Genomic DNA, 27,475 nt, shown 5'->3' with positions numbered 1-27,475 from the left:
ATGGGAGATTTAGTTGAGATGTACAGCTTTGTGGGGGGTCTGGATAGAATGGATGGGAAGGCATGGTGGCACAGTGGTTAGCACTGCTGCCTCACAGTGCCTGTAGACCCGGGTTCAATTCCCGACTCAGGCGACTGACTGTGTGGAGTTTGCACGTTCTCCCTGTGTCTGCGTGGGTTTCCTCCGGGTGCTCCGGTTTCCTCCCACAGTCCAAAGATGTGCGGGTCAGGTGAATTGGCCAAGCTAAATTGCCCGTAGTGTTAGGTAAGGGGTAAATGTAGGGGTATGGGTGGGTTGCGCTTCGGCAGGTCGGTGTGGACTTGTTGGGCCGAAGGGCCTGTTTCCACACTGTAAGTCTAATCTAATCTAAAAAAAAACCTATTTCCCTTACCAGGAGTGCTAGTGATTGGAGGGTATGGATTTAAAGTGAGTAGTATAAGAATTACAGGAAGATGAGAAAATAAATTTCCACCCAAATAGTGATAGGGATCTGGATTAAGTTGCCTGAAACTGCAATAAAGGCAGAAAATCTCAACTCATTTAAAAGGTGTCTGGATGTGCACCTGAAGTCTTGTAATCTCCAGGAATACAAAACAAATGCTGGAAAATTTGATTAAGTTCTTTGACAGGCAGAGTGACCTCCTTCTATACCATATGTTTTTCTACAATTTCAAAATATTCCAAATATCTGAAGAGAAGGAATATGCCAGGATGTGGGGAGGCAGGCTATGGATGTGGCAGTATGTAAATTGTTCCTTAGTAGGGCCAATGCAGATTTTTTGGGTTGAATGGCATTCTTTTGTGCTGTAACTATTTTGCTGAAACAAATTGGCTGAAGACTGTTATTCGTAATGCTGGAGACCTCAGGAAGACACTTTGAAAGGTTTTGTTGACATTAGTCATTTGATCCTCCACCTCAATTCAACCTTCCTGCGCCATCCACATACACAGTAATTGTCTTAAAACATACGTATATTAGAACTTAGCTAATGGGTGCAGGAGTAAGACATTCAGCTCTTCGAACTGATCACTTGAGATGATCTTTTACTTCAGCACCTTTTTTTCTGTTTCCATTGATGCTTTTAACATGTTGAAATTATTGCTCAAACATCCAATAGATCAAACATCCCAGGAGGACCAGTTTCACCATAGAACACACCAGATGGCCTCCTTCTTTAGAGACCACAATTTCCCTTCCCACGTGGTTAAAGATGCCCTCCAACGCATCTCGTCCATATCCCGCACCTCCGCCCTCAGACCCCACCCCTCCAACTGTAACATGGACAGAATGCCCCTGGTGCTCTTCTTCCACCCTACAAACCTTCGCATAAACCAAATCATCCCCCGACATTTCTGCCACCTCCAAAAAGACCCCACCACCAGGGATATATTTCCTTCCCCACCCTTTCTGCCTTCTGCAAAGACCGTTCCCTCCGTGACTACCTGGTCAGGTCCACGCCCCCCCTACAACCCACCCTCCCATCCTGGCACTTTCCCCTGCCACCGCAGGTACTGTAAAACCTGTGCCCACACCTCCTCCCTCACCTCTATCCAAGGTCCTAAAGGAGCCTTCCACATCCATCAAAGTTTTACCTGCACATCCACTAACATCATTTATTGTATCTGTTGCTCGCGATGTGGTCTCCTCTACATTGGGGAGACTGGGCGCCTCCTAGCAGAGCACTTTAGAGAACATCTCCGAGACACCTGCACCAATCAACCACACCGCCCCGTGGCCCAACATTTCAACTCCCCCTCCCACTCTGCCGAGGACATGGAGGTCCTGGGCCTCCTTCACCGCCACTCCCTCACCACCAGATGCCTGGAGGAAGAACGCCTCATCTTCAGCTTCGGAACACTTCAACCCCAGGGCATCAATGTGGACTTCAACAGCTTCCTCATTTCCCCTTTCCCCCACCTCACCCGAGTTCCAAACTTCCAGCTCAGCACTGTCCCCATGACTTGTCCAGATTTGTCCGACCTGCCTAGCTCCTTTTCCACCTATCCACTCCACCCTCTCCTCCCTGACCTATATCATTCATCCTCTCCCCCACTCACCCATTGTACTCTATGCTACTCTCTTCCCACCCCCACCCTCCCCTAGCTTATCTCTCCACGCTTCAGGCTCACTGCATTTATTCCTGATGAAGGGCTTTTGCCCAAAACGTCAATTTCGCTGCTCGTTGGATGCTGCCTGAACTGCTGTGCTCTTCCAGCACCACTGATCCAGAATCTATCTTGCGTATACCTGTTGTACTGTACACTGTCTATGGAGCATGTTTAATCCTGATGAAGGAATCCTGATAAAGGCTTTTGCCCGAAATGTAGATTTTCTTGCTCCTCGGATGCTGCCTGACCTGCACCACTCTAATCGAGACCATGTTTAATTCAATGCCTCACACCAGATAGAATATATCTATTTTGAGATTGTAATGCAGATATTCCAGAATGATACTGGTCTAAATGGCTTAATTATAGGCATACACAAGGCTTTTAATCCCTTGTGTATTGAATATTAGCAGTGATCTAATTGAAGTGTGTTGAATGATAAAAGATTAGAGAAACGATTTCTTCAGTTGGGGGGAATACACATAGAAACAGGACAACTTTAAAGGTGAAATTACAGGCCATTCAGAGGTGGTCACGAAGCAGGTTGTGGTAGAAAGGAAAATGGAAATTTGGATCTAATTACCTCAAGAGATTGTTGAGGCTAAATTAATTGGAATATTATAAAAGTGGGATGTTAAGTAAAGGATATGGCCAAAGAGTATACATGGGCGAGATACAGTTTAGCCACAATCTGAATGGAGCTATATGCTAAATATATGTGAAATTTAAAAATGCATGTAAAATGTAGAAAATGCCTGTTTCTGTCTGAATTGGCTGAACTCACAATAATGTCCATATGGTGCTGATTTCTTGCCTTAAACTCAACCTGTGCTGTCTGTCTGATGAATGGATGTCTTTGTAAGGAGCTATTTGAGAAAGACACGTTCAATAGACTATACTTGGTAGTAGAGTGAAAAGAGAGTGTGATATAATGGCAAAATACTTTGGATGCTGGAAGTCTGAGATGATGTGATACTTCCCAGAAAATCATAGAAGAATGGCAATGACGTAGGTTGTAGAAAGTCTGAAAAGAGTATCTGCAGGCTGGTTACAGACAGGTCCTCGGTAGTATAGTGGTTAGTATCCCCGCCTGTCACGCGGGAGACCGGGGTTCAATTCCCCGCCGGGGAGGATTCGTTTTTAATTCCAAACACTGAAGGCTATATTCACTGTTTTTAGTCTTTATTTTGCAAAATTCATTAACACAACGACGTTTCTTTAATGTAGGAAATATATTGCCTCAAATAAATTTGTTCTTCACAACAAAACAGGGCCTTGAAACGAGCTTTTTTTTTACTCCTGTCGGGGTGAGCGTGTCTTGGAAGGGGCGGAGCTGTGAGACAAACAGCTGTTCATGTATCCAGGTATCCAGACTTTCTCAATCGCTGCAGAATCTTTCTAAAACTGTCCTGTACAACAATCCCGGTCCTTCTGAGCAGTGTAAAAGGCAAAGGTCTTAGGAAGGTGAGAAAACGGACAGCTGAGTTCAACATTCGGAGGAAATGAATTAACCTGAAGCACGGGAATGCGGCTGAAGACCAAGAGAAAAGCCCTTAATAGATAATTACACAGAACCTTGACGAGAGGTTGAAGCCACTCTGTCCTTCAAATTAAAACATGCTAGGAATTATTTTCCAATATTTATCTCTTTCTTTTAAAATAATTTAAAGCAATGCTATAATTTTTCATACTCTCCTTCCTCAGTTTATCTCCATATACCCGCTGCCGATAGAATAATTCTGTGTGTGCATTTGGATTACTGAAACTATATCAGATTTTTTTTAACTATACAGGAAATGTGAGGACGAAATATTAAGCTAGACGACTTGTCCTAAAAATTCGTACTGATTTTAGTTTATTGGGCATTACTGACCAGCATTTATTGCCTATCAATAATGGTCCTGGAGAAAGTGGTGGTGAGTCCTTATAGTCCGCGTAGGGAAGTACACCTCATGTTGTGAGGGTGCGAATCCCAAGAAGTGGGGATATATTTCCCGGTCAGAATGGCGTGGGGGTTGAGGAGTGGTGGCGTTCCCTTTCGTCTGCTGTCATTCTGCTTCTCGGCGGTAGAGGTCACAGGTTTGAGAAGATGCTGCAGGAGGATCCGTGGTGAGATGTAGCAATACTTCTTGTAGTTGGGAAATGTCGGGTGATGAGGGGTTGAATATCAAAGGTATGACAGAGGGTGTCAATAAAGTGACACTTTGTCGTGGACGATGCCAAACAACTTGAGCATTTTTGGAATTGCACTCATTCCAAGTAAATGTAGAGTATTCCATCACACTCTTGACTTGTGCCTTATAGGTAAGCTTTGATGAATACAGATGTGAGTTTTACCATAAACCTCTCAGCCATTGACTTGCTGTTGTAGTCCCAGTATTAATTCAGCAGGTCTAGTTTAGCTTCTGTAACCTCCCCCCCCCAGCTGTTGATAGTTGAGGATTCAACTATGGTAATACCATTGAATGTCAAGGGGATCTTGTAAGAGATCTTATAAGAAAGCATGAGTGTTTACTGTGGAGAAGGACATGGAAGATACAGAATGTGGGGAAATAAATGGTAACATCTTGAAAAATATCCAAATTACAGAGAAGTAGGTGCTGGATATCTTAAAATACATTAAGGTGGATAAATCCCCAGGATCTAATCAGGTGTACCGTGGGACTCTGTGGGAAGTTAGAAAAGTGATTGCTGGGCCCCTTGCTGAGATGTTTGGATCATTGTTAGTTACAGGTGAGGTGCCAGAAGACTGGAAGTTGGCTAATGTGGTGCTACTATTTAAGAAAGGTGGTAAGGAAAAGCCAGGGAACTATAGCCTGGTCAGCCTGACATCAGTAGTGGGCAAGGTGTTGGAGGGAATCCTGAGGGACAGGATTAACAATGTATTTGGAAAGGCAAGGAATGATTAGTGATAGTCAACATGGTTTTGTACATGGGAAATCATGTCTCACAAACTTGATTGAGTTTTTAAAGAAGCAATAAAGAGGATTAATGAGGGCAGAGGGGTGAATGTGATCTATATGGACTTCAATAAGGTGTTCAACAAGGTTCCTCATGGGAGACTGATTAGCAAGGTTAGATCTCATGGAATACAGGGAGAACTAACCATTTGGATACAGAACTGACTTGAAGCTAGAAGACAGAGGGTGGTGGTGGAGAGTTTTCTTTTCAGAATGGAGGCCTATGACCAGTGGTTTGCCACAATGATGCTGGGTTCACTGCTTTTCCTCATTTATATAAACAATTTGTATGTGAACATAAGAGGTATAGTTAATAAGTTTGCAGATGATGCCAAAATTGGAGGTGTAGTGGACAGCAAAGAGGGTTACCTCAGAGTATGATGGATCTTGATCAGATGTGCCAATGTGCTGAGGAGTGGCAGATGGTGTTTAATTAAGATAAATGTGAGGTGCTGCATTTTGGAAAGGCAAATAGTGCAGGACTTATACACTTAACGGCAAGGTCATGGGTAGTGTTGCTGAACAAAGAGACCTTGAGTGCAGTTTCAAAGTTCCTTGAAAGTAGAGTCACAGGTAGATACGACAGTGAAGAAAGCATTTAGTATGCTTTCCTTTATTGGTCAGAGCATCAGGTATAGAATTTATAAGGTCAGTTTAGGGTGAGAGGTGAAAGATTTCTAAGGGACCTAAGGGGCAACTTTTTCAAGCAACGGATGGTGCATGGATGGAATGAGTTGCCAGAAGAAATGGTGGAGGTTGGAACAATTACAACACTTAAAAAACATCTGGAGGGGTCTATGAATAGGAAAGGTTTAGAAGGATTTGGGCTAGGTGCTGGCAAATGGGACTCGATTAATTTAGGATACCTTGGCATGGACAAGTTGGACAGAAGGGTCTGTCTCTCTGCTGCACATCTCTATGACTCTAGGGCTAAATGGTTATTGCCTTGTACTTGGATGGCAGAAAGGCTGCTTGACACTTCCTATTCTGAGCCTGAATGGTGTCCAGGTCTTACTGTGTTTGGATAGGGACTGCTTCAATATCTGAGAAGTGGTACGGTGCTTAACATTCTGCAATCATGAATGAATATGCCTACTTCTGACCTTATGATAGAGGGAAGGTTATTGTTGAAGAAGAACAGAATACTAAATTAAATTACAACAACCAACTACCAGCGCTATGGATTTCAAACAAACAAAAACAGGAATTGCTGGAGAAACTCAATTGGTCTGGCAGCCTTTGTAGAGAGAGAAACAGAGTTAATGTTTCAAAGCAAGTGACCCTTCTTCCGAAGATTAAACCTATACGCTGGGATATATTGACTTGTGAAATTGTAAACCACTTTTGAAATGATAAACAGAAAGGGGAATGTGCATATTGTCCTTGTACCGAGCAAATGTAAGTACAAACTCAGATTTCTTTTTCATGCAATCATATTTAGCAACGAATATAATTATAGAGTTTATTTTTGACTTTTTTAAAGTAGTTGAGGTTTTCTTGCTTGATTTATTAAAAATTGGTGTAGGTAGATACAGTACCTCTTGTGACTAAACTAGTTTGGTTCTGAGATTGATCTATTCATTTTCAAATGGTCATCAAAACGCATCTGTTTGAGATGGACTGTGATAGGCCTTTTTTTTTCTGATACATTACAGCAAGGCATACATTAAGATCTGTGTAAATGGTGGCTTAAATATTATATTTTAAAAAATCCTTTGTCAATTGCTCATGGATTATGATTATGATAGTGATTTTCCAGCAATCTGCAAGGGATGTGATATCAAGCGGCCTGGGTGATGTTGCCCAACTACAGTGTGTCATGTCAACAACTCGATGTGAGTCAATGATCTTACTGTCATTTCACTAGCTGACTAGTACGCTTCTCCCTTCAGCTGATGTTGCAACAAGAGCCAAGTTGCTAAATGGCTGCGAACTGACAGAGAATTTAAAATGGGCAGTCCCTGAAAATTGCAATGACAGTACATCAATTGGTCTTGCATGATTTACCATTTAATCTCAGTGAACTGTTCATCATGGTGGGCTTGTTTGCTGTTTTCAGATACAAACACTGCAATTGCCCAAGTTTCATAGTCTGATGGAAAGAATGATCTCTAGTATAGGTCAGGGTGAATAATTTGAAGAAAAGTGACAATAGTCTCAACTCGCAGTGAAGCAAATGATCAATATATAAACAAGCACTGGAAACCATTTGGGAGCCTGGATCATCACCTCCATCCAGGGCCTCACACAGTCATTCCAGGTGAGACCTGCCTCTCCTCCAACCTCGTCTACTACATCTGGAGCTCACATCGGTGAGACCAAACGTAGACTAGGTGACTGTTTCACTGAGCATCTTCACCTGGCTTGTAACGGCCAGCCTGACCTCCCAGTCACTGCCCATTTCAATTCCCCTCCCACTCTCCCTGTGACATGTCCATCCTAGGCCTCCTCCATTTCTGCAGTGAATCAGACTGCAAATTGGAGTAACACCACCTTATCTTACACCTGAGCAGCCTACAGCCTGGAGGAGTTAACATTGAGTTCTCTAATTTCAAATAACCTTCTCGCTCATCCCCAGGCTCCCTTTCCAGCTCCTCCTCCTCCCTTCCATTCCACTTCCTTCCAGCTAGGAGAAAGTGAGGATTCTCCTGCTGTTTGGATGTTGCCTGACCCAGCACCACACTCCTGACCCTCTTCCTTCCAGCCACCAACCGGATTCATCCCTCCCATTGCCAACCACGTCATACCCACTATGTGTGTCCACCTCTCAGTAGCTTAACATTCCACTACTCTCCTCAGCCCCACTTTCTTTATCTCCCCCTACCCCCATATCTAGTGGTGAAGAAGGGTTAATATCCGAAACGTTGACTACTTCATTTCTTGAAGCTGCCTGGCTCGCTGTGTTCTTCCAGCCTCCTGCTAGTCTACTTTGGATTCCCGCGTCTGCAGTTTTTTTTTCTCTCTAGAAAGATGCCCAATTCATTCAGAAAGGGAGTGGAGGGGATTCCTTCCTACAACTCAGAGAGCAAGCTGTTACATGGAAGAGTAAGTTGACAGTTTCGCCCAGCGCTCCCGCCCTCCAATGTGAAGGATGACAGCTATCTTTAATCCAGGGTTGTGCAATAGCTGCCTGCCTCCAGTGCATGTCTCTCTCTCTCTCCCACACATACACACACATAGCTGAGTGAGGGCAGTTCTCACAGTGATTCTCCATTCATTCCCTGCAACTGGATGACAGTGGTTAGAGAGAGAGGGAGAGGTGTGTGTGCAGGTATTGGTCAGTGTGAGGCAGGTAGGTGCAGGGCGGATGGGAGAGGATTTGGGAGTGATGCTCTACCTCTGGGCTCTGGAGAGCCAGCCTGGCACCTACCCCTCACTCCATCATGTTGGATCACCACGAGGATGACCGGCCGGAGAGTTGGCAAGGTGCGGTTGTGTCTGCTCGCCCTGTGTGGCTGGGTGGCGAGCGGGAGGCGCCCCAGGAGCAGGAGGAACTTGCTGATCGCCACGGGGGTTCTGCTGTACGCCTGCTTTGTGGTGCTGCAGGGGGATGTCTTACCCCGAGAGAGGCTGCAGCGAGCCGCAGGCGAATCTCCCAGGGAGCCCAGCCGGCTGCTGGTGCAGACTCCACCAACAGGAGGCAGCGGACCGGACAACTTCACCTCCAACCCCAAAGTGGTGTACATCACTCTCCGCTCGAAAAGGAGGAAACCGCTAAAAATCAGGGGCACCGTGAGGCCAAAGACCAGGAAGAAGCTCTCGGCTGTGCAGGAGAATGCTGCCGCTGTGCTGGAGAGCAGGGACAGTGTGGTCCCAGCTGGGGGCAAACCGAGGGGTAAGCCATCCCCACCCTCCCGAGGGGCAGCAGCTGGGAGGGAGAGAAGCAGCAACATCCGCATTTACAGCGACAGGACCCCGTTTTGGTTCAGCCCGGGGGATATCACCGCCATGCGCTTCCTGGCCGATTCCCGCATCGACCGCCTGCAGAGGCTCGTCCTCCCGGGCCGTCGGACCGTCCTCCTCTTCCAAGGGGCGGGTGACCACCAGCAGCGCTCCCCAAGGGCGAGCACAGGCCAAGCGGGCCGAACGCCGAGCTGCCGGGCGCCGTGCGGTCTCCTGAAGACCCCGGCGGACAGCAGCGAAGTCTTCGCCTTCCACCTCGATCGGATTCTGGGTCTCAACAGGAGTCTTCCCGCCGTGGTTCGAAGGATTCAAGGTGGGTTGTTTGAAACTGTCTTTTTAAAGACAGCAACTATCCCCCATCACCCACCCACATGGCTATCAACCAGGTAGCTTCACTATCCACACCATCCCTTCCATGGCACACTTCCCAGGGTCCCGTCAGCTATTCCATTTTCAACGCTTGACTCCATTGCCCCAGCGCTTTCATGAACTCCAGTAGGTTTACAAAATTTTCCCTATGGTGTCCACCCCAACAATGATACCCCCCTAAAATATTGTGAGGCTAACTGACCCTCGCACGTCTTGAGTCCACGTTTTGAATTTGACCCCTTATCCGGCTCACACAACATATTTAGCTGTGGAATCTACTTTAAACTAACGGTAATTGTTATGTAAACATTATTTTACATTTATTTTAGTACCAACATGGAAAGAGGAGCAGATCATTTTGACCTTTGGACTTCTTCCCATTATTCAATGAATCATGACAGAACTTGACATCCATACTCCCATAACCTTTCTATTCCATGAGATTCAACTTATTGTGTGATCATTTTTTATTAAAGAACTTTATAAGTCTCCATATCCTCTATTATAGCCCTTTAGCATTGCAGTATTCCCACTATCCCTTGGGAAACACTAGAATAAATGGGAAGAGAGAGGTGGCAATTCTACCTCCAATTCCACTCTGTTACACCCGATGCTTGGAGGATGAATGCCTCATCTTCAGTCTAGGGACCCTTCAACCTCATGGAATCAATGTGGACCTTTCCCTGCATGCCCCAACCTTACCCCAGTTCCAACCTTCCAGCTCAGCACCATCCTTATGACCTGTCCCATCTGTCAATCTTCTTTCCCACCTATCGATTCCACCCTCCTCCCTGACCTATCACCTTCACCCCCACCTCCATCCACCTATTGCACTCTCAGCTACCTTCCCCTCAGCCCCACCGCTCCCATTTATCTCTCCACCCACCAAGGCTTATTCCTAATGAAGGGCTTTTCCCCGAAACATCAAGTTTTCTGCTCCTTGGATGCTGCCTGACCTGCTATGCTTTTCCACCACCACTCTAATCTTCATTCTGATCTCCAGCATCTGCAGTCCTCACTTTCACCTGGCAACTCTACCAGGCAAGTGACTTTTCCAGAAGTCTTTGTAATCCATATGGTGTTCACTCTTTGCTAATTGACTCTTTCTCACTTCTGCACCATGTAATGATGTGCACTCACCACATTCTCACTGTCTTAATCATGACCTTTGCCCTACGAGCCTCAATCACTGACTTTCCATTTGCTGGGAAATTAGGCTTTAGCTGCAGATTGTTATCATGGGGTTTTCATCCCAGCTGCTAGACAGGCTGTCGATTTGGCTAGCAGTTGGCAGGAAACAACTCTTAAAACAAGTCACTCCCAGACCATTCCTGCCTCCCCTTGAGTATCGGAACTAATAAACTGGATGGAATAAATTAATGAGGATGATACCAGAATTCAAAAATGCTAAAAAAATTATGTAATATCTTTCAAAACCTTACGGGTTTCCCAAGCAGTTTATAGCCAATGAACAGTGATCACTGTTCTAACTTAATAAATACAGTGGCTAACTTGTGGCCAGCAAGATTCCACAAATAACAATAATGTATCCAACACCTAATTAATCAGTGCCAACAGTCTTACCAATAGTGCCACAGCTAAGACATTATAATGTATATTATGTGCATTCAGTAACCCTTTTTGTTAAAGATTGCAGATCTTATCATTTCTCCCTGGTTGACCTTTTACACACACTGGATTGATGCACTTACTGAACTTCAAAAAGTATAAGTGAATTAATTAAAACAAAATATCACTTGACACTGGAAATAGGAACTAAAATAGAGTCTGGAAATACTGGATCACCAGCATCTGTGGAGAAGGAGCAGAGGATTTAAAAAAAAATCTTGTAGGACACGGGCATTGACGACTGGCCCAGAATTTATTGCCCATCCCTAGTTACACTTGACAGCGAGAAGAATATATAATGCTAAGGAATCATTTAGTGCTATTGCACAGATAAACCTCGGGGTGGGGTTTGAACTAATTTGGCAGGGGGATGGGATCTGGACTTGTAGTCCAGCAAGTAGGTTATCTGTTTTTCAGGATGTCCACATTTGGAGACTGTGTACAGTTCTGGTCACCTCACTTTAGGAAAGATGTGGAAGCTTTGGAGAGGATACAGAGGAGATTTACCAGGATGTTGCCTGGAATGGAGAATAGGTCGTACGGGGATAGGTTGAGAGTGCTAGGCCTTTTCTCATTGGAACGGCGAAGAGGATGAGGGGTGACTTGATAGAGATGATTAGGGGAATAGATAGAGTAGAACAGTCAGAGACTTTTTTCCCGGGTACAACAGAGTGTTACAAGGGGACATAAATTTAAGGTGAAGGGTGGAATGTATAGGGGGGATGTCAGGGGTAGGTTCTTTACCCAGAGAGTGGTGGGGGCATGAAATGTGCTGTCTGGGCGTGTGGCAGAGTCAGAATCATTGGTGACCTTTAAGCGGCAATTGGATAGATACATAGATAGGTGCTTAAGCTAGGACAAATGTTCGGCACAACATCGTGGGCCAAAGGGCCTGATCTGTGCTGTATCGTTCTATGTTCTATGTTCTATATCCTTTTGCTGGATCAGTGGTTCTGATTGCCTTGCTGTGCTTGATTACAGTTCAGTACACATCACGAAGACATTATTGATATCTTTTCTGTAGCTCATTCATTTAAGAAAACTTGCCTTAAGATTTTACTTCTGGTGCTTCCTATTCATATGGTGTGTGTAAGAACATGCCCTTATCATCAAACTGCTGTTCAGATTATGATCCTACCCTGAGGTATACTTATCCTTGAGCAATTTGAGAAATGTGAGAAGCAGAATCTGTTCAGGCTATGCAAACTTTGTGAATTGAAGATTAACTGGTTTTAGAGCAGTAAGTGCAACTTACCTGTGATTTAAATCATTTGGGTGAACTTCAAAGACAGACACATGAACCATCTTCCATTTGCCAACTTAAATATTAGTTTGTATCAATGCAAGATGTGCAGTGGATTTGAGATTAAGACATGGGTTGACAGTGAGATTGAAGTAGACACTGGATTAGAAATTGAGAGTAAAAGTGCGATTGGGGGCAGGCTGCAAATTTTGACTGAAGACAATAGAGTCTTTATCTTTGTATCATGATGTCATTTGGTCCAGAGCTTCTCAAATTGCAGACGTCACAGGGGAACATATGCTGCAAACACTGGTTTCGTTGTGCTGCTTTGGTGCATTGCTGGAGGTGGTAGAAAGGAGGAGAAAGTCTGTATTCACAGCTGCTGAGGAAGTTCTTGCGGTGATATAGTGAATTGGCAATGGAAGCAGATAGCCATGATAGCACTGACACTGGAAGTTTAGTGATTTCACATGTGCCGAAGGAATGTACCTTTAAGGGCCTTATCCCAATAGCTGTCCAACTGGCTTCTGTTCAGACCACACATGCCCAGCACTCACCAGGAGTCAGAGAGTCATACAGCATGGAAAGGTCCAAGAGTCCATGCCAACCATAATCCCAAACTAAAATAGTCCCACTCAACCTATTGCAAAGATGTTGTGAAACTTGAAAGGGTTCAGAAAAGATTTACAAGGAAGTTGCCAGGGTTGGAGGATTTGAGCTATAGGGAGAGGCTGAAGAGCTATGCTGTACATCTCTGTGACTCTATGACTATATGTACTTGGCCCATATCCCTCCAAACATTTCTTATTTGTGTACTTATCCAAATGTCATTTAAGTGTAGTAACTGTACTTGCACCTACCATTTCTTCTGCAAGTTCATTCTACACATGAACTGCTCTCTGTGTAAAAAGATTACCCCTCAAGTCTTTTTAAAACTTTTTTCTCCACTCACCTTAAAAATATGCACCCTTGTCTTGAAATCCCCCACCCTAGGGAAAAGATATCTGCTATTCATCTTATCTATACCCCTCATGCATTTATAATTTCATAAGCCTATTTATAAACCTACCAACCAACTCGATTCATATGTTAAATATGTGTTTCACTGCACCCTCATGTGCATAGCATTTTTGTAAATATCACATTCACGTTTCACAGCTGGCATACACTGGAAGCTATTCCACTGAGGCAAACACAGCACCCAAATAGTAAAGCATGACACAGGAGCATGAGAAAGGCAGGGTTTCCCAAAGTGGGTGTTGAGGGTCACAAGCTGAAATTTTGGTGTCAAGGCAGAAATGGCTTGCTGTGGGTTTCTGACCGAGTTATGGCAACTTTATGTCTGCTCGTACAAGCACAGGCTCTCACAGATCTGTTTCTGCTCCCCATTCTCAACTTCAAAATTCTCACAGGTAAACCTCAAAATGGGGTGATGATGTTTGGGAAGCATTGCACTAAGGGATAGCACAAGGCTTATTATTTAAATGAAATGATTCAATTTGTAAAGTTGGATGGAATGATTATTTTGTAGCAGCTTTTATTTGGATTGTGGCCAAGAGGAACAATACGATGTCAGTGACAGAGAATGATGTTGCCAGTGTTAGACTGGGGCGGGCAAAGTCAGCAGGCACACAACACCAGGTTTTAGTCCAACAGGTTTATTTGAAATCACAAGCTTTTGAAGTGCTGCTCCTTGGTCAGGTGAAGTGAGTTGAGATGAAAGAGACAGAACAGGATGTGTTGTGCTCTAATATCGGGCAGGGGATGAATGCACTCTCTCTCTCTCTCTACTTCACAGGTCAGAACAGCACATAACTGTTTTACCCAGTTCCTGATGTAGCCAATTGTATGTTTTCTTTATATTAGACTTCAAATAGAGATTCAGCAAGAATATTTCTTTAATTGATGTAAAGTTATTATAAAATAACACTTCCTCAACAAAGATAAAAAATTACTTAACACATTATTTATAATATGAAATATAAATTTTTATGCCTTTAAATAATCCAAAGCATAGGTACACCAATATACACCCATAAAACAAGATATCTATAAATTCCAGCAGGTGGTCCAAAGAAGTGAATCCAAGCAATTAGGTGAAATAATTTGATTTCCCAAAAGATTTTTAAAAAGTCAAATGCATCCTCTCCTTAATACCTTTGCAAAAAATACAGGTTTCTCTATAAAAGTTGAAATAAATCAACTTTTTTCCATAATCTTTCAAAATGTAAGTCTTCAAAAATAATGGAGAACGTGAGGACTGCAGATGCTGGAGATGAGAGTCAAAAAGTGTGGCGCTGGAAAAGCACAGCCGGTCAGGCAGCATCTGAGGAGCAGGAGAGTCAACATTTCGATCATAAGCTCTTCATCAGGAATGTTTGGGGAAGTTCCAAGAGGGCTGAGAGATAAATGGGAGGGGAGTGGTGATGGGACTGGGGGAAGGTAGCTAGGAATGCGATAGGTGGATGAAGGTGAGGTGACGGAGAAATTCAGCCCAATGAATCAGAGACCACAAACGAAGATCACGATGAAATTGACAAACGGTTTATTAAAACAAAGCAATATCACGGAAGAGAAATTGACCAGGCTGACACAGAACTGATTCTCTGCACAGGTGGCCAGAATGCTCTTCCCCGAGCGGAAGGTGCTGGTAGGTTTTATAGGAGTACAACATAAAGGTGATATTTGTAGAACAGTTACAGTACAATGGTGAAAATTGTAAAGCTATTAAAACAAGGATAAACTCAATGGAAATTAATCAAGCATCCGGCGGCAGCAGCAATCTATCTCCTTGAGTGGGTGAGAATGTCTTCTAGAGGATTCTCATTGTATTTCCTGTCTGCGTGAATATGTGGAAATGTCCCTTCTCCTGGCATCCAGGCGTGTCCATTGTGTTCCTCTTGCGAGCAAAGTCTTCCGGGACCTCTTGGTCTACCTCTTTGTTTATGTGGTATCGGTTTCAATGGGAAGTGAACCTGCCCTTAGGTATTGGGACAGCAGTGCTAATTGAGGATGAGAGCTTTGCTGAGAAGGCTGTTTGGGAAGGATATTCTCTGGTCTGGGAGTAGCTTGGCCATGTCTGGTTTCTCTGTTAGCCTATTTGGCCAAGAGTGGGGCATTATGGGTGTGTTCTGTGTGTGTTGGCAGGCTTGATCTCTGTGTTTTGCAGACCTGACTCTGTGTTTCTTATGTGATCATGCTGTGGGTGGGCAGCGGAGCAGATCTTTCTCCCACATGGAGGTGAAGGTGAAAGGTCAGAGAGGAAGGCGGAGCGGACAGGAATGAAGGAAGGTGGACAGGTTGGATAGGTCAGGAGGGTGGTGTCGAGTTGGAAGGTTGGATCTGGGATAAGGTGGGGGGAGGGGAGATGAGGAAACTGATTAAATTGACATCGATTCCATGTGGTTGGAGGATCCCAAGATGGAAGATGAGGTGTTCTTCCTCCAGTCATTGGGTGGCTAGGATTTTGGCGGTGGAGGAGGCCCAGGACTTGTAGAGGAGACCACACCGAAAGGAATGGACACAGTAGATGAGGTATTTGGAGGTGCAGGAACACCTCTGCTGGATGTAGAAGGACTCTTTGGAGCCGTGGATGGAGGGGAGGGGGGAGGTGTCGGCACAGGTGGTACATCGTTTGTGGTGGTAAGGGATAGTGCCAGGAGTGGACCGGAGACAACTCATCATCCTCTGTCATTTCCGCTATCTAAACTCAGACCCCATCAGCACAGATATATTTCCCTCCCCATCCCTTTCAGCATTCTGTGGAGCTCCAGCGCATCTCCTCCTGCACCTCCGCTCTTGAACAGCACCCCTCCAACCGCAACAAGGACAGGACCCCCTGGTCCTCACCTTCCACTCCGCCAATCTTTGGGTACAACACATCATCCACTGCCATTTCTACCACCTACAGTCAGACCCCACCATCAGAGATATATTTCCCTCCATACCCCTACCTGCATTTCACAGAGACCATTCCCTCCGCGACATCCTTGTTAGGTCCACGGCTGCAACCAAGTGGAGGAGATGTGCTGGAGCTCTGTAGAATGCTGAAAAGGTTGGGGAAGGACCTGGTGGTGGGGTCTGACTGTAGGTGGCAGAAATGGTGGAGAATGATAAGTTGTATCTGGTCCACTCCTGACACCTTCCTTTGCCACTGCAAGAGGTGTAACACCTGTGCCCTCACCTCCCCCTCACCTCCATCCAAGGCCCCAAAGGATCCTTCCACATCTGGCAGAGATTTTCCTGCACCTCCAAACACCTCAACTACTGTGTTCGTTATTCTCAAGGACACCTACTTGCAGAACATTTCATAAAATATTGCTGGGACACATGCAGTAAACAACCCCACTGCCCTGTGGCCGATCACGTCAACTTTCCCTCCCACTCCGCCAAGGACATGCAAGTTCTGGGCCTCCTTCACTGCCAAATCCTAGCCACTGGACGACTGGAGGAAGAATGTCTCATCTTCCGGATTGGGACTCTCCAACCGCATCGCATCAATGTTGATTTCACCAGCTTCCTCATCTCTCCTCCTCCCTTCTTCCAGATCCACCCCTCCAACTCGGCACCACCCTCTTGTCTGACATGTCCATCTTTCTTCCCAACTATCCACTCCACCCCCCCCACTCCGACCTATCACAATCACTCCCCACCTTCATCCACCTATCACATTCCTAGCTACCTTCCCCCATCCCCAACCCCCTCCAAGTTATCTCTGAGCCACCCCCACCCATTCCTAATATTCAAAATGTTGGCTCTTCTGCTCCTCAGATGCTGCCTGACCAGCTGTGCTTTTCCAATGCCACACTTATTGACTCAAAAATAGTGGAGTTTTTTAGCAAGCTTAAATTGGTTGGAGTCATACCTGGCAGAAAGGAAGATAGTTGAGGTGGTTAGTCATCTCAGTACAAGGATATCTCTGCCGGAGTTCCTGAGGGTAGTGTTCGAGGCCCAGCTGTGTCATCAATGACCTGAATAATATTCAGACTTGGGATGACAAGTGGCAATTAAGACTTATGCCATACAAATGCCAGGCAATGACCATCTCCAATAATCCCCAATCTAACCATCACCCCTTGCAAATTGGTATTAACATCACTGAATCTCATGCTATTGACATCCTAGGGTTACCCTTTATCAGAAACTCAACTGGACTTGCCACATAAACACAGTGGCTGCAAAAACAGGTCAGAAGCCAGGAATACTGCAGCAACTAACTCACCTCCTGACTCCCCAAAACCTGTCGGCCACCTACAAGGCACAAATCAGAAGTGTCATGGATGGATGAGCCCCAACAACACTAAGAAAGCTTGACACCATCCAGGACAAAGCAGCATGCTTGACTAGCACCACAACCACAAGTATTCACACCCTCCAGCACTAATGCTCAGTAGCAGCATTGTGCACAATCTACAAGATGCATTACACAACTGCACCTAAGATCCTTAGACAACAACTTCCAAATCCAAGAAGACTGACATCTAGAAGGACAAGGACAACAGAGACCTGGGAACCCCACCACTTGCATGTCCTTCACTGTCACTGGCCAAGGTCTTGGAATTCCGTGCCTAAGGCCATTGTGGGCCAACCAACAGCACATAGATTGCCCAGTTCAAGAAGGTAGCTCACCACCACTTCTCAAGAGAAACTAGGAACATGCAATAAATGCTGACATATATGTGATAGGCAGAGATGTTTTGGCTTAAAGACAGAATCCTCTGTGGAACCTATTGCTCCTGTTGCTAGTGAGTAATGATATCTTCACTTATTCCTCAAACGTTTGAGGAACCTTACCCTTGCAGGGCAATTTAAAGTACACTAGGAACCTCTTAGGCCTGAAAGTAGTAGTCTTGGGTTCATTCTTGAATATTCACAGTGAGCAATGTCCAAATTGGAATAACTGTTATCCTTCCAGATAGCTTTGATTCACTTTATCTTTGTATCAAGTTTGCATGGTGATATTGCCAATAGAGTCATAAAGGTCTACAGCTCAGAAAAAAGGCCCTTCAGTCCATCAAGTCTGCATCAGTTAGACAAGCACCTAACTATTCTAATCCCATTTAACAGCACTTGGCCCGTAACTTTGTATGCCTTTGCAACAAGGCCAATTTTATAGCAGGTGGAATTGTTGGAATTCAAAAGCACATATTGACCAGTGAAGGTGAACTTGTGGTATGCAGTGGCAAAGTTTTACCTACATATTGTAGAATAAGTGATGTGGTATATGAATTTAAGTGCTAGTGCAAGGCAGACATTACAGGGTATCAGGAAGGGCACGAGTACCCTGGATATTTTGCTGCAGTAGACAGTCATATTCCTTAAGTTAAAGATAACTTTGGAGCTGGGGAATGGTTAGGGACAGGAGGAACTGACTTAAGCTCGGAATGAGCATAGATCCAGTATGTAGCAATGGAGGCGTCTCAGTCTTTGGGTTTGACGAAAGGATACAAGGTATTTACTGCCTGGATGGATGAAAACAAATAATGAAGTTTGGATGAACAAATTGACCAAAGCACCATTCCATTTCAAGTCAGCTGGTGAAAAGCAATGTGTTAGTCGCAGTAAACAGAACAGTGGGGATGTAGATAGATGCTTGCTTAGTGCAAAGAGACAAACGTTACTAGGAGGAGTAAGATTCCATTGTCATGGTCCATGAAGGAAGCAATGGCAGACATGGAAAATTGATATTCTGCTGAGAGAGTTCAAGGAGCTGTATCCAAATTAACGTGCTGAACCTCAAAGGTAATAATGTCTGCGTTGTCACCTGAACCCTGGGCCAGTTAACACCTGGTCAAGCAGAACATGGAATTCAATGCATGTCTTAAAAGTGATTTGGAAGAAGGGCTTTTAATTTGTGCAGTGCTCGTAGCAGTTCTGGGGAAAAAGGGAGTTGTTGCATTGGGATGGACTCCAGTTAAACTAGACTGGGATCACTGACCTGGAGAATCTTATTACAGTATTAGAGTTCTGGACAGGGCTTTAAAGTAAAATAACAAGGAGAGGATTCAGAGGATGGAAAAGTTAGAAATTGAATCTGAAAAGTCAAGGCAGAAAGTGAAAAGAATAGCAATGTGGGACAGGAAGGAACAGAAGTTTAACAATAATAATGCATCAGTGAATGATTTTGATGAAATAGTAGTTATAGAATAACAACATTAAAGTATTTTACAAACTTATAAAAATAGTGAAATAGCTGAAGTAACTGTGGTGCCTTAGAGGCAGATAGAGGAAAAATTATGAGGAGTGAGAAAATGGCAGGCATTTAACAAATATTGTGTCCATCCAATCACAGTGGAAGAAGCAAGTTACGTTACCAGCAATAAAGGGTAGCCAAGGGGCACAAAAAATGAGGAAGTTAGCTAATGAATATGAGCAGAGAAAGAGCACTGGAGAAACTTAAGGATCTCAAATCCTCAGGACCTGATGGTTTCCAAGCTGGGAATTCTCATGTAAGTAGCTATACAGAGATGAGAAGCATTGATTATGATCTTCTAAAAAAAATTAAAATGTTCCAGAATGGTCTCAGCAAATTGGTAGTTAGTAATTTGTAACTGTGATATTCCAGAAAGGAAGAGGAAAGTAAACATAGAACTAACAGGCCAGTTAGTTTCATCATTAAATTGCTGGAATCTATTATTAAGACAGTCTTAACAATGTACTTAGAAAATCAAGTATAAACTCAAAGTTAAAAATCACACAACACCAGGTTATAGTCCAACTGGTTTAATTGGAAGCACACTAGCTTTCGGAGCGACGCTCCTTCATCAAGTGACTGCGGAGGGCTCGATCGTAACGCAGAATTTGAGGAGCGTCGCTCCGAAAGCTAGTGTGCTTCCAATTAAACCTGTTGGACTATAACCTGGTATTATGTGATTTTTAACTTTGTACACCCCAGTCCAACACCGGCATCTCCAAATCAAGTTTAAACTCAGCATGGTTTTTCAAAAGGGAGTTGTTGCATTGGGATGGACTCCAGTTAATCTAGACTGGGATCACTGACCTGGGAAATCTTATTACAGTATTAGGGTTCTGGACAGGGCTTTAGTCTAAAATAACAAGGAAAGGTTTCAGGGGATGGAAAATTTAGAAATTGAAGCTGAAAAGTCAAGGCAGAAGCATATTACAAATTTATAATAACTTTTTTTGAATGTTACTGGTAGGGCAGGTAAGAGGAAATCAGTAGTTGTAGAATACTTGGATTTTCCTTTAACAAACGACTTGATATAGCCTTTTTTAAAGGAAGAATATACTTATATCTGAGATAGGTTAGGGAAGGCCTGGGTTGTTTCTTGGAAAGAAGGAGTTGTATTATGAGGGAAAATCAGGTTGGATCCAAATGCATGTAAGTTGAGAAGAACTAGAGATGATCCGATGGAAATTTATAAGAATCTGAGAGTTTTTGTCAGGGGAGATGCTGAGAGGATATTTCCTATCTCAGGGAAATCTAGAACTAGGGGCATAGTTTCAGAATAAGAATCTTTGCACTTAAGATCAAAAGGAGGAGGAATTTCCTCTCGCACATTAATCTTCATGATTGATGACTACACCAAGCAGTGGAGACGATGAATACATTCAAGGATGTGTCAGATACATTTTTCATCCAGAAGGTAGGTAAGGATTATAGGGGAAAGGCAGGAAAGTGTAGTGGACTTCAGGATCATATCAACCATGTTATTATTGAATGGTGGAGAAAGCTCAGGGCTGAATGGGTAGCTTCTGTTACTATTTCTTCTGTTTGTATCTTGGCCACGTGCTGTTTCTCCCCATGCGCTTATCCATGAGAGGTGCCCTTTATACTTTCTTTCCCTATTCAATTCTCTATTTCTCGAGAATTGGTATTTTGGATACCTCATTGAAAGTTAGCTTTTCTTTGGCTTACCTCTTTGTGTAAATTATTCATTTCTTAACCAATTGCTGCCTTATGTGGACTTGTGCAAACTTGTGACATTTCCCCAGACTTATTTTTTTTCTTTGTGGATTTTCTTTGTACCAGAGTCAAAAATTACTGTACTCAGGACAACTGCACTGAGAATTTCATGAGTATAATGCACCTTTCTAATCTATTTCTGGGACTGTCAACAAAATCCCTGCTTAGCACATCAACTGTTTTAAAAAATATGTTTTGAAAACATTTGAGAGCTCATTTTCCATTAAGAGTATAAATTGTGATCATTATTCAGCCAAGATTGGTTCAAACTTGTCTGTTAAACTTGTGAAATATTGATCTGAGAGAAAAAAAATTAACATTCTGATCTGTGTGATCACAGCATTACAGAACACAATTTTTAAACTGCTGTATTTTAACCTCTAGTTCGCATGTTGGTTTTCTACATATTATTTTTATGCATGGTTTGGTGACAGTGTGAACCTTCATTTTCTTTCATCTTAGTTTTTTTTCTAATCCATCTATGGAGTCACTTACCTTGTATCAGGTAATTGATTGACACAGATCAATGCAGTGTCACATCTCTTTATATTAAATGAGTTCCTATCCCCGTAAATAAATTATATAAAATATTCATCAAAGTTAGTTTGTGAAACTGTTCTGTTGTGGATCTTAACATTTCTTTGACAATATATCCCAAGCAATGTTAATTCAAGAAATGTGTAAGGCAGAACATTTTGGTTAGAGTGGAGGTAGAATGTTTTTGTTACAGGTAGATTTTTCTAATCATTGTTTCCCTGTCAACAGTTTCACTAGACTTCCCTTTGGCAGGCTGCACCCTTTCAGAGCGATCAGTGCATGTCTTAAGTTGCATAGCCCAGGGCCAGCTATTAACTACTAATTCATTGCCTTTTGAAAAATGTTTCAGGGTTTGAGTAATCATGCCTGGCTTGGAGTGCAGTTGTGCTTATTGCTGTCATGAAATAAACCAACTTGTTAATTAAGGATAGTATATGTAAAGACTATGCTAATATCTACTGATATTGGACGGGTCCTAAACAGTGTAGAGACACGGGAGAATTGGGAGATGCTAATAGTGGGAATCAGGATAATACCACAAAATGCTCAATCTATTTTGTGCAAATAAGTAATAAAAATATTTGCCCGTTGTTATTTAGACTTAGACTTCTGAATGGATCACTCACATTTCAAATTTAATGTTGGTCTCGCTCTCTGTGAACCTTTTCTGCAGCCATAACATTGTACTCTTTGCTCTGTTCTATTACCCTATGCTTTTGAATGGCATGATCTGCCTGTACAGCACGCAAAACTGTATCAAGGTACACGTGACAATAATAAATCAAATCAAATCCATTTAAATGAATAATTTCAACAGTAAAATGTTTAGGCAATTAATCAATCAATCCAATTATTTTATATAAAAATATAAAACTTCAGTCATTCCAATCTTTTTAGTTCATTATTAAGTGTAATGCACATGTATTGTCTACAGGAGTTCTTCTGGTCTAATATAACCTTTGCTATCATTTTGGAGAACCTTCATTTGGAATCACTGTTAATACAATTTCGCTTGTCGTCCATTCTAGTTATTGTGGGAGTTAAAGAGGCCCCACAGAAATTCTCCCTGACAGGTCAGATAAATCCTTCCAATAAAAAAGACCAGAATTTGATAAATCAATTTTTAATAATGATAAAAATAAACCAGCACTAGTTATGTAGCTTGTAATAGTCAATTTAAATGTTTTCCTGTTGAGCAAATACTTAACACACACAAAAAAAGTGCAGAATTAAACTTTAGGTTATTTAAATCAGTTATGCCTTTTTAATTGGCTTGATTTGTACTTTTGTCAGTTTATGGTTATACATTGTGCCAAAGTTTCACCTCACCACAATATTGAGATCTTGGGGTAAGCATGTCAAAAGTAGGAATCAAACTAGAATAAAAAATTAATTATTTATGATGAATGCTGAAAGGTTTTGAAGTATAGAACTTAGCAACCTTGCTTCTAGACAAGAAGCTCTTCAAGTCCCACTCTAAGATCTGATGGTCAAGAGAGGTACATTTCAAATAGATTGACTATCTGTCTGCAAGTCTTTAGAACAAATACAAATGGCAGATGGTAGGAGCAGGTGAGATTCCTGTTGAGATCCATCCTATTGAAAGAAATGGAACATTCGTGCAGGATCCATTACTTTCTGTCATTTATATAAATGATTTGGATGTGAATATAGGAGGAATTGTTAGTAAGTTTGCAGATGAGACCAAAATTTGATGGTGTAGTGGACAGTGATGAAGGTTATCTCAAAGTTCAACAAGATATTGATCAGATGAGTCAATGGGCCAAGGAATGCCAGATGGAGTTTAATTTCGATAAATGTGAGGTGTTACATTTTGGTCAGGTAAATCAAGGAAAGACATATAAAGTTAATGGTACAACCCTGGGGGATGTTGCTGAACAAAGAGATCTAGGGGTGCTGGTGCAAAGCTCCTTGAAGTGGAGTTGTAGATAGACAGGGTGGTGAAGATGGCATTTGGCACACTTGCCCTCATTGGTCAGTGCATTGAGTATAGGAGTCTTGATGTCATGGTGTGGCTGCATAGGACATTGGTGAGGCTATTTTTAGATTAATGCATTCAATTCTGGCCTCAAGCCATAGGAAAGATATTGTTAAACTCAAATGGTTCAGAAAAAAATTACAGGAATGTTGCTGGGAATGGAGATTTTGAGCTATAGGGAGAAGCTGAATAGGCTGGGGCTATTTTCCTTGGAGCGGCGGAAGTTGATGGGTGATCTTATTAGACGTTTTTAAAATCATGAGCAGCATTAATACAGTGAATAACGAAGATCTTTTCCCCAGGGTATTGAAATCCAAAACTAGAGGGCCTAGGTTTACGTTGAAACGGGAAAGATTTAAAAGTGACCTGAGGGGCAACTTTCCCATGCAGAGGGTGGTGATTACATGGGACGAACTGCTAGCAGAAGTGATGGGGACAGGTATAATTAAGACATTTAAAAGACATCTGGATGGGTACATGAACAGGAAGCATTTAGAGGGATATGGGCCTAATGCTGGAAAATGGGACTAGATCAGTTTAGAATATCTGGTTGGCATGGGTGAATTGGACCAAAGGCTCTGTTTCTGTAATGCATAACTCTATCTACCATAACTACCCATAGCTCTGGACAATATTTTGCTTATAAAAGTACCTGTAACCACAGCAAGTTGAACTCCTCGGGAGATTCTGGCAAGTCTGGACTGCTGATATATATTACATTTTTGTGTTACTTGTTCTTGGGATGCAGGTAACACTGACTGGGCCAGCATTTATTGCCTGTCTCCGACAGAAGGTCATGTGGAGACATTTTCATGAACTGCCTTTGCCTATGTGATATACATGCACACACGCAGAATTGTCAGGAAGGAACTTTCAGGATTTTGACACAGGGACTGTAAAGGAACAAAATTATCTTTCCAAGTCAGGATAGTGAATGATTTGGAAGAGAACTTGAAGGTGGTGGTATTCCCATGTGTCTGCTGCCCTTAGTCTTCAAGAATATAGAGGTGATGGGTTTAGACGTTTTTGTTTATGGAGCTTTGGTGAGTTATTGCAATGCATTTGATAGATGGTACACACTGCTGCTTGTGTGTGGCGATGGTAGAATCAATGAATGTAGAAGGTGCTGGATGTGGTGCCAATCAAATGAGCTGCTTTGAACCTGGGTGGTGTCAAGCTTCTTAAGAGTTGATCAAGTTGCACTTCCAGGCAAATTTGAGAGTATTCTGTTACATTCTTGACTTGTGCTTTGTAGATGATGAACAGACTTTGGGGAGTCAGATGGTGAGTTACATGCTACAGAACTCCCAACTCTGACTGGCGTTTATAGCCACATTGTTTATATAATTGGTCCACTTCAGTTTCTGGTTGATGGTAACCCACAAGAGATTGGTGAGGGATTCAGTGATGATAATGTCAATTAAACTCAAAGGATTGGATTCTGTCTTGTTGGAGATGGTCAGTTATTGACAATGTTAATGTTATTTGCTGCTTAAGGTTCAAGTAAGAGCTAATTGGTATCAACAGTATGAGGACTATTGTTATCTTATGATACCCATACCTGCCTTATTTACTATCACATTGTCCTGTTCTATATCACAAACAAAATCTGAAATAACTACTCAAAAAGCTGTGACTGCCTTTTGAAACAAAATGTTTAGTTAACATTCCCCTTCCCTGATGCAAAGCTTAGGTTTCAGCTGTTTAATTGTGAGCCAAAGTACCTCAAGCCAAAAGTTCTTACCATCGTTGGTGGTTACCATGGGTCATTAGTATCACCAAGCTCCCACAAGCTCCTGTTGTATCTACTCTTCCATCTTTACTGTGTTTATTCAATCAAGAGTTTAGAAATATCATGCATTTGTTAAATCAAGTCAAATGAATAATAGACTGGTTACAGCACAAAAGGAGGCTTTTTGGTCTCCTGTATCTGTGCTGGCCCTTTGAAAGAATAATTCATTAAGTGTCACTTCCCTGCCTGTCACCAAAATCCTGCAAATTTTTCCATTTCAAATAATAATCTCTTTTGAAAGCCTCAATTGACTCTGCCTCCACCACATGTTCGGCAGCGCATTCCAACTATTTTAACTATTCCCTGCAGAAGAGAGTTTCCCTTACGTCACCTTAGCTTCTTTTGCCAGTTACCTTTAATCTATGTCCTCTTGTCTCAATCCTTTCACCAATGGAAACCGGTTCTCCCAAAGTGCTATGTTTAGCCCTTTGATGTTTTTGAATACCTTTTGCAAATCTCCTCTTGTTCTTCTTTTCAAGGAACATCATCACAACTTCCCCAAATTATTTATGGTACTGAAATTCCACATGCCTGGAATCTTGTGAATTATTTTTGTGTCCTTGCTAAAATGTGGTCCAGAGAACTGGATGCAAAGAGGCCAGGCTAGAGTTTTAATGTGCCTTCCTTGTTTGTGTGCTCTGTGCCAAGTTGCCATTTGTTTTATCAAACCATTTATCTTTCCTGACATTTCAATGACTTGCGCACAAACATACTATGTCTCTTTTGTTTTGCAACCATCTTAGAATTGATGCTTTTACTCTCCCTCCCCATCCCCCTGTATAACTGAGTCTTCTGTGATGCTATTGACTTGGGTGTGACTGCACTCCCATTGGGTGTGACTGCACTCCCATTGGGTGTAACTGCACTCCCATTGGGTGTAACTGCACTCCCATTGCCTTCATCAACATTCAAAATGGAAAACCAATTAGCAAGACAGACTTGGGGGATTTCTGCACTGCTTGCTTGGTTCACTTGAACTGCTTGCTGATCACTCATTCACTCTCTACCTGTACACTCCTAACCTGCAATTTTACTTTTTTTTCCCAATTAATACTGATTATTGTGTAGTTTATGAAAGGCTCTTTACCTTCATGGATATTCTCACACAGAACAGATTTCCATTGCAATATTATTGGAACTACAAATATGTTGATATTATTCTGAGCAAGTTTAATCCGTGTTATTGTAGCATAGCACTCAACGACTACAATTTCCCTGAGATAACATCCTTCTGACTACCATTTCCAGTCATTTGACAACACTTTCTCCTTTAGAACGAAGAATAATACAGCACATGAATTGGGCCTTTGGACTGCCAAGCCTGCGCTGACACATTTTGTCCTTCCATTCAAAACTGTCTTCACTTACAGGATACATTACCCTCTATCCCTTCCTATTCATGTATTCATTCAGGTGCTTCTTGAGTGCTGCTATTGTGTCTGAGGCAGGAAGCAATGAGTTCAAGGTATTGACATTCATCACTCCCCACAAGAGGCAGGAGAGGGTCAGTTCAGAATGTATCCCCAACCACACCTCCCCTACTGGTATACATGCACATTACCATTTTCTTATGCCAGTGCCCTGCCTGCTCAGCTTCACTCCATAAATCATTTTAAATTAGACTCACAGAGTTTGAATTGGGTTTTATGTTTAACTCTTAGAATTGCAGATGGAAGTTCTAAGGGCTGGGAAACCTGGAAGTGAAATAGAGGTGGGAGATGCCAGTTTTAGATGGTAAGTTTTACTCTGGCTCCCTTTGTGGGTTAGGGGGAGTAGGAACATTCCAAGACCACCTCTGTTGATTGTGTCCTTCCATTTTGGGCGGCACGGTGGACAGTGGTTAGCACTGCTGCCTCACAGCGCCTGAGACCCGGGTTCAATTCCCACCTCAGGCGAATGACTGTGTGGAATTTGCACATTCTCCCCGTGTCTGCGCGGGTTTCCTCCGGGTGCTCCGGTTTCCTCCCACAGGCCAAAAATGTGCGGGTTAGGTGAATTGGCCATACTA

The 27,475-nt window shown here is 42.9% G+C and overlaps 1 protein-coding gene and 1 non-coding gene across 2 annotated transcripts in view; both read left to right on the top strand.

Annotated features, from left to right (window-relative positions):
* Positions 1-3,168: 3,168 nt before the first annotated feature.
* On the top strand, positions 3,169-3,240 carry trnad-guc (transfer RNA aspartic acid (anticodon GUC)). The gene has a single exon. It is a non-coding gene; the product is annotated as a tRNA-Asp (tRNA).
* Positions 3,241-8,178: 4,938 nt separating this feature from the next.
* Positions 8,179-27,475, top strand: part of gask1b (golgi associated kinase 1B) — a 45,510-nt gene continuing 26,213 nt past the window's right edge. Inside the window, exon 1 of the mRNA XM_060851531.1 lies at positions 8,179-9,285. Within this exon, the coding sequence (XP_060707514.1) occupies positions 8,301-9,285 (985 nt within the window). The 5' untranslated portion in view covers positions 8,179-8,300. The remainder of the gene's footprint in view (positions 9,286-27,475) is intronic.

Source organism: Hemiscyllium ocellatum, chromosome 36 (assembly GCF_020745735.1).
Source record: "Hemiscyllium ocellatum isolate sHemOce1 chromosome 36, sHemOce1.pat.X.cur, whole genome shotgun sequence".
Taxonomy (NCBI): domain Eukaryota; kingdom Metazoa; phylum Chordata; class Chondrichthyes; order Orectolobiformes; family Hemiscylliidae; genus Hemiscyllium; species Hemiscyllium ocellatum.
Note: the sequence above shows the minus strand (reverse complement) of the source record. Positions and strands in the feature narration are given on the sequence as shown.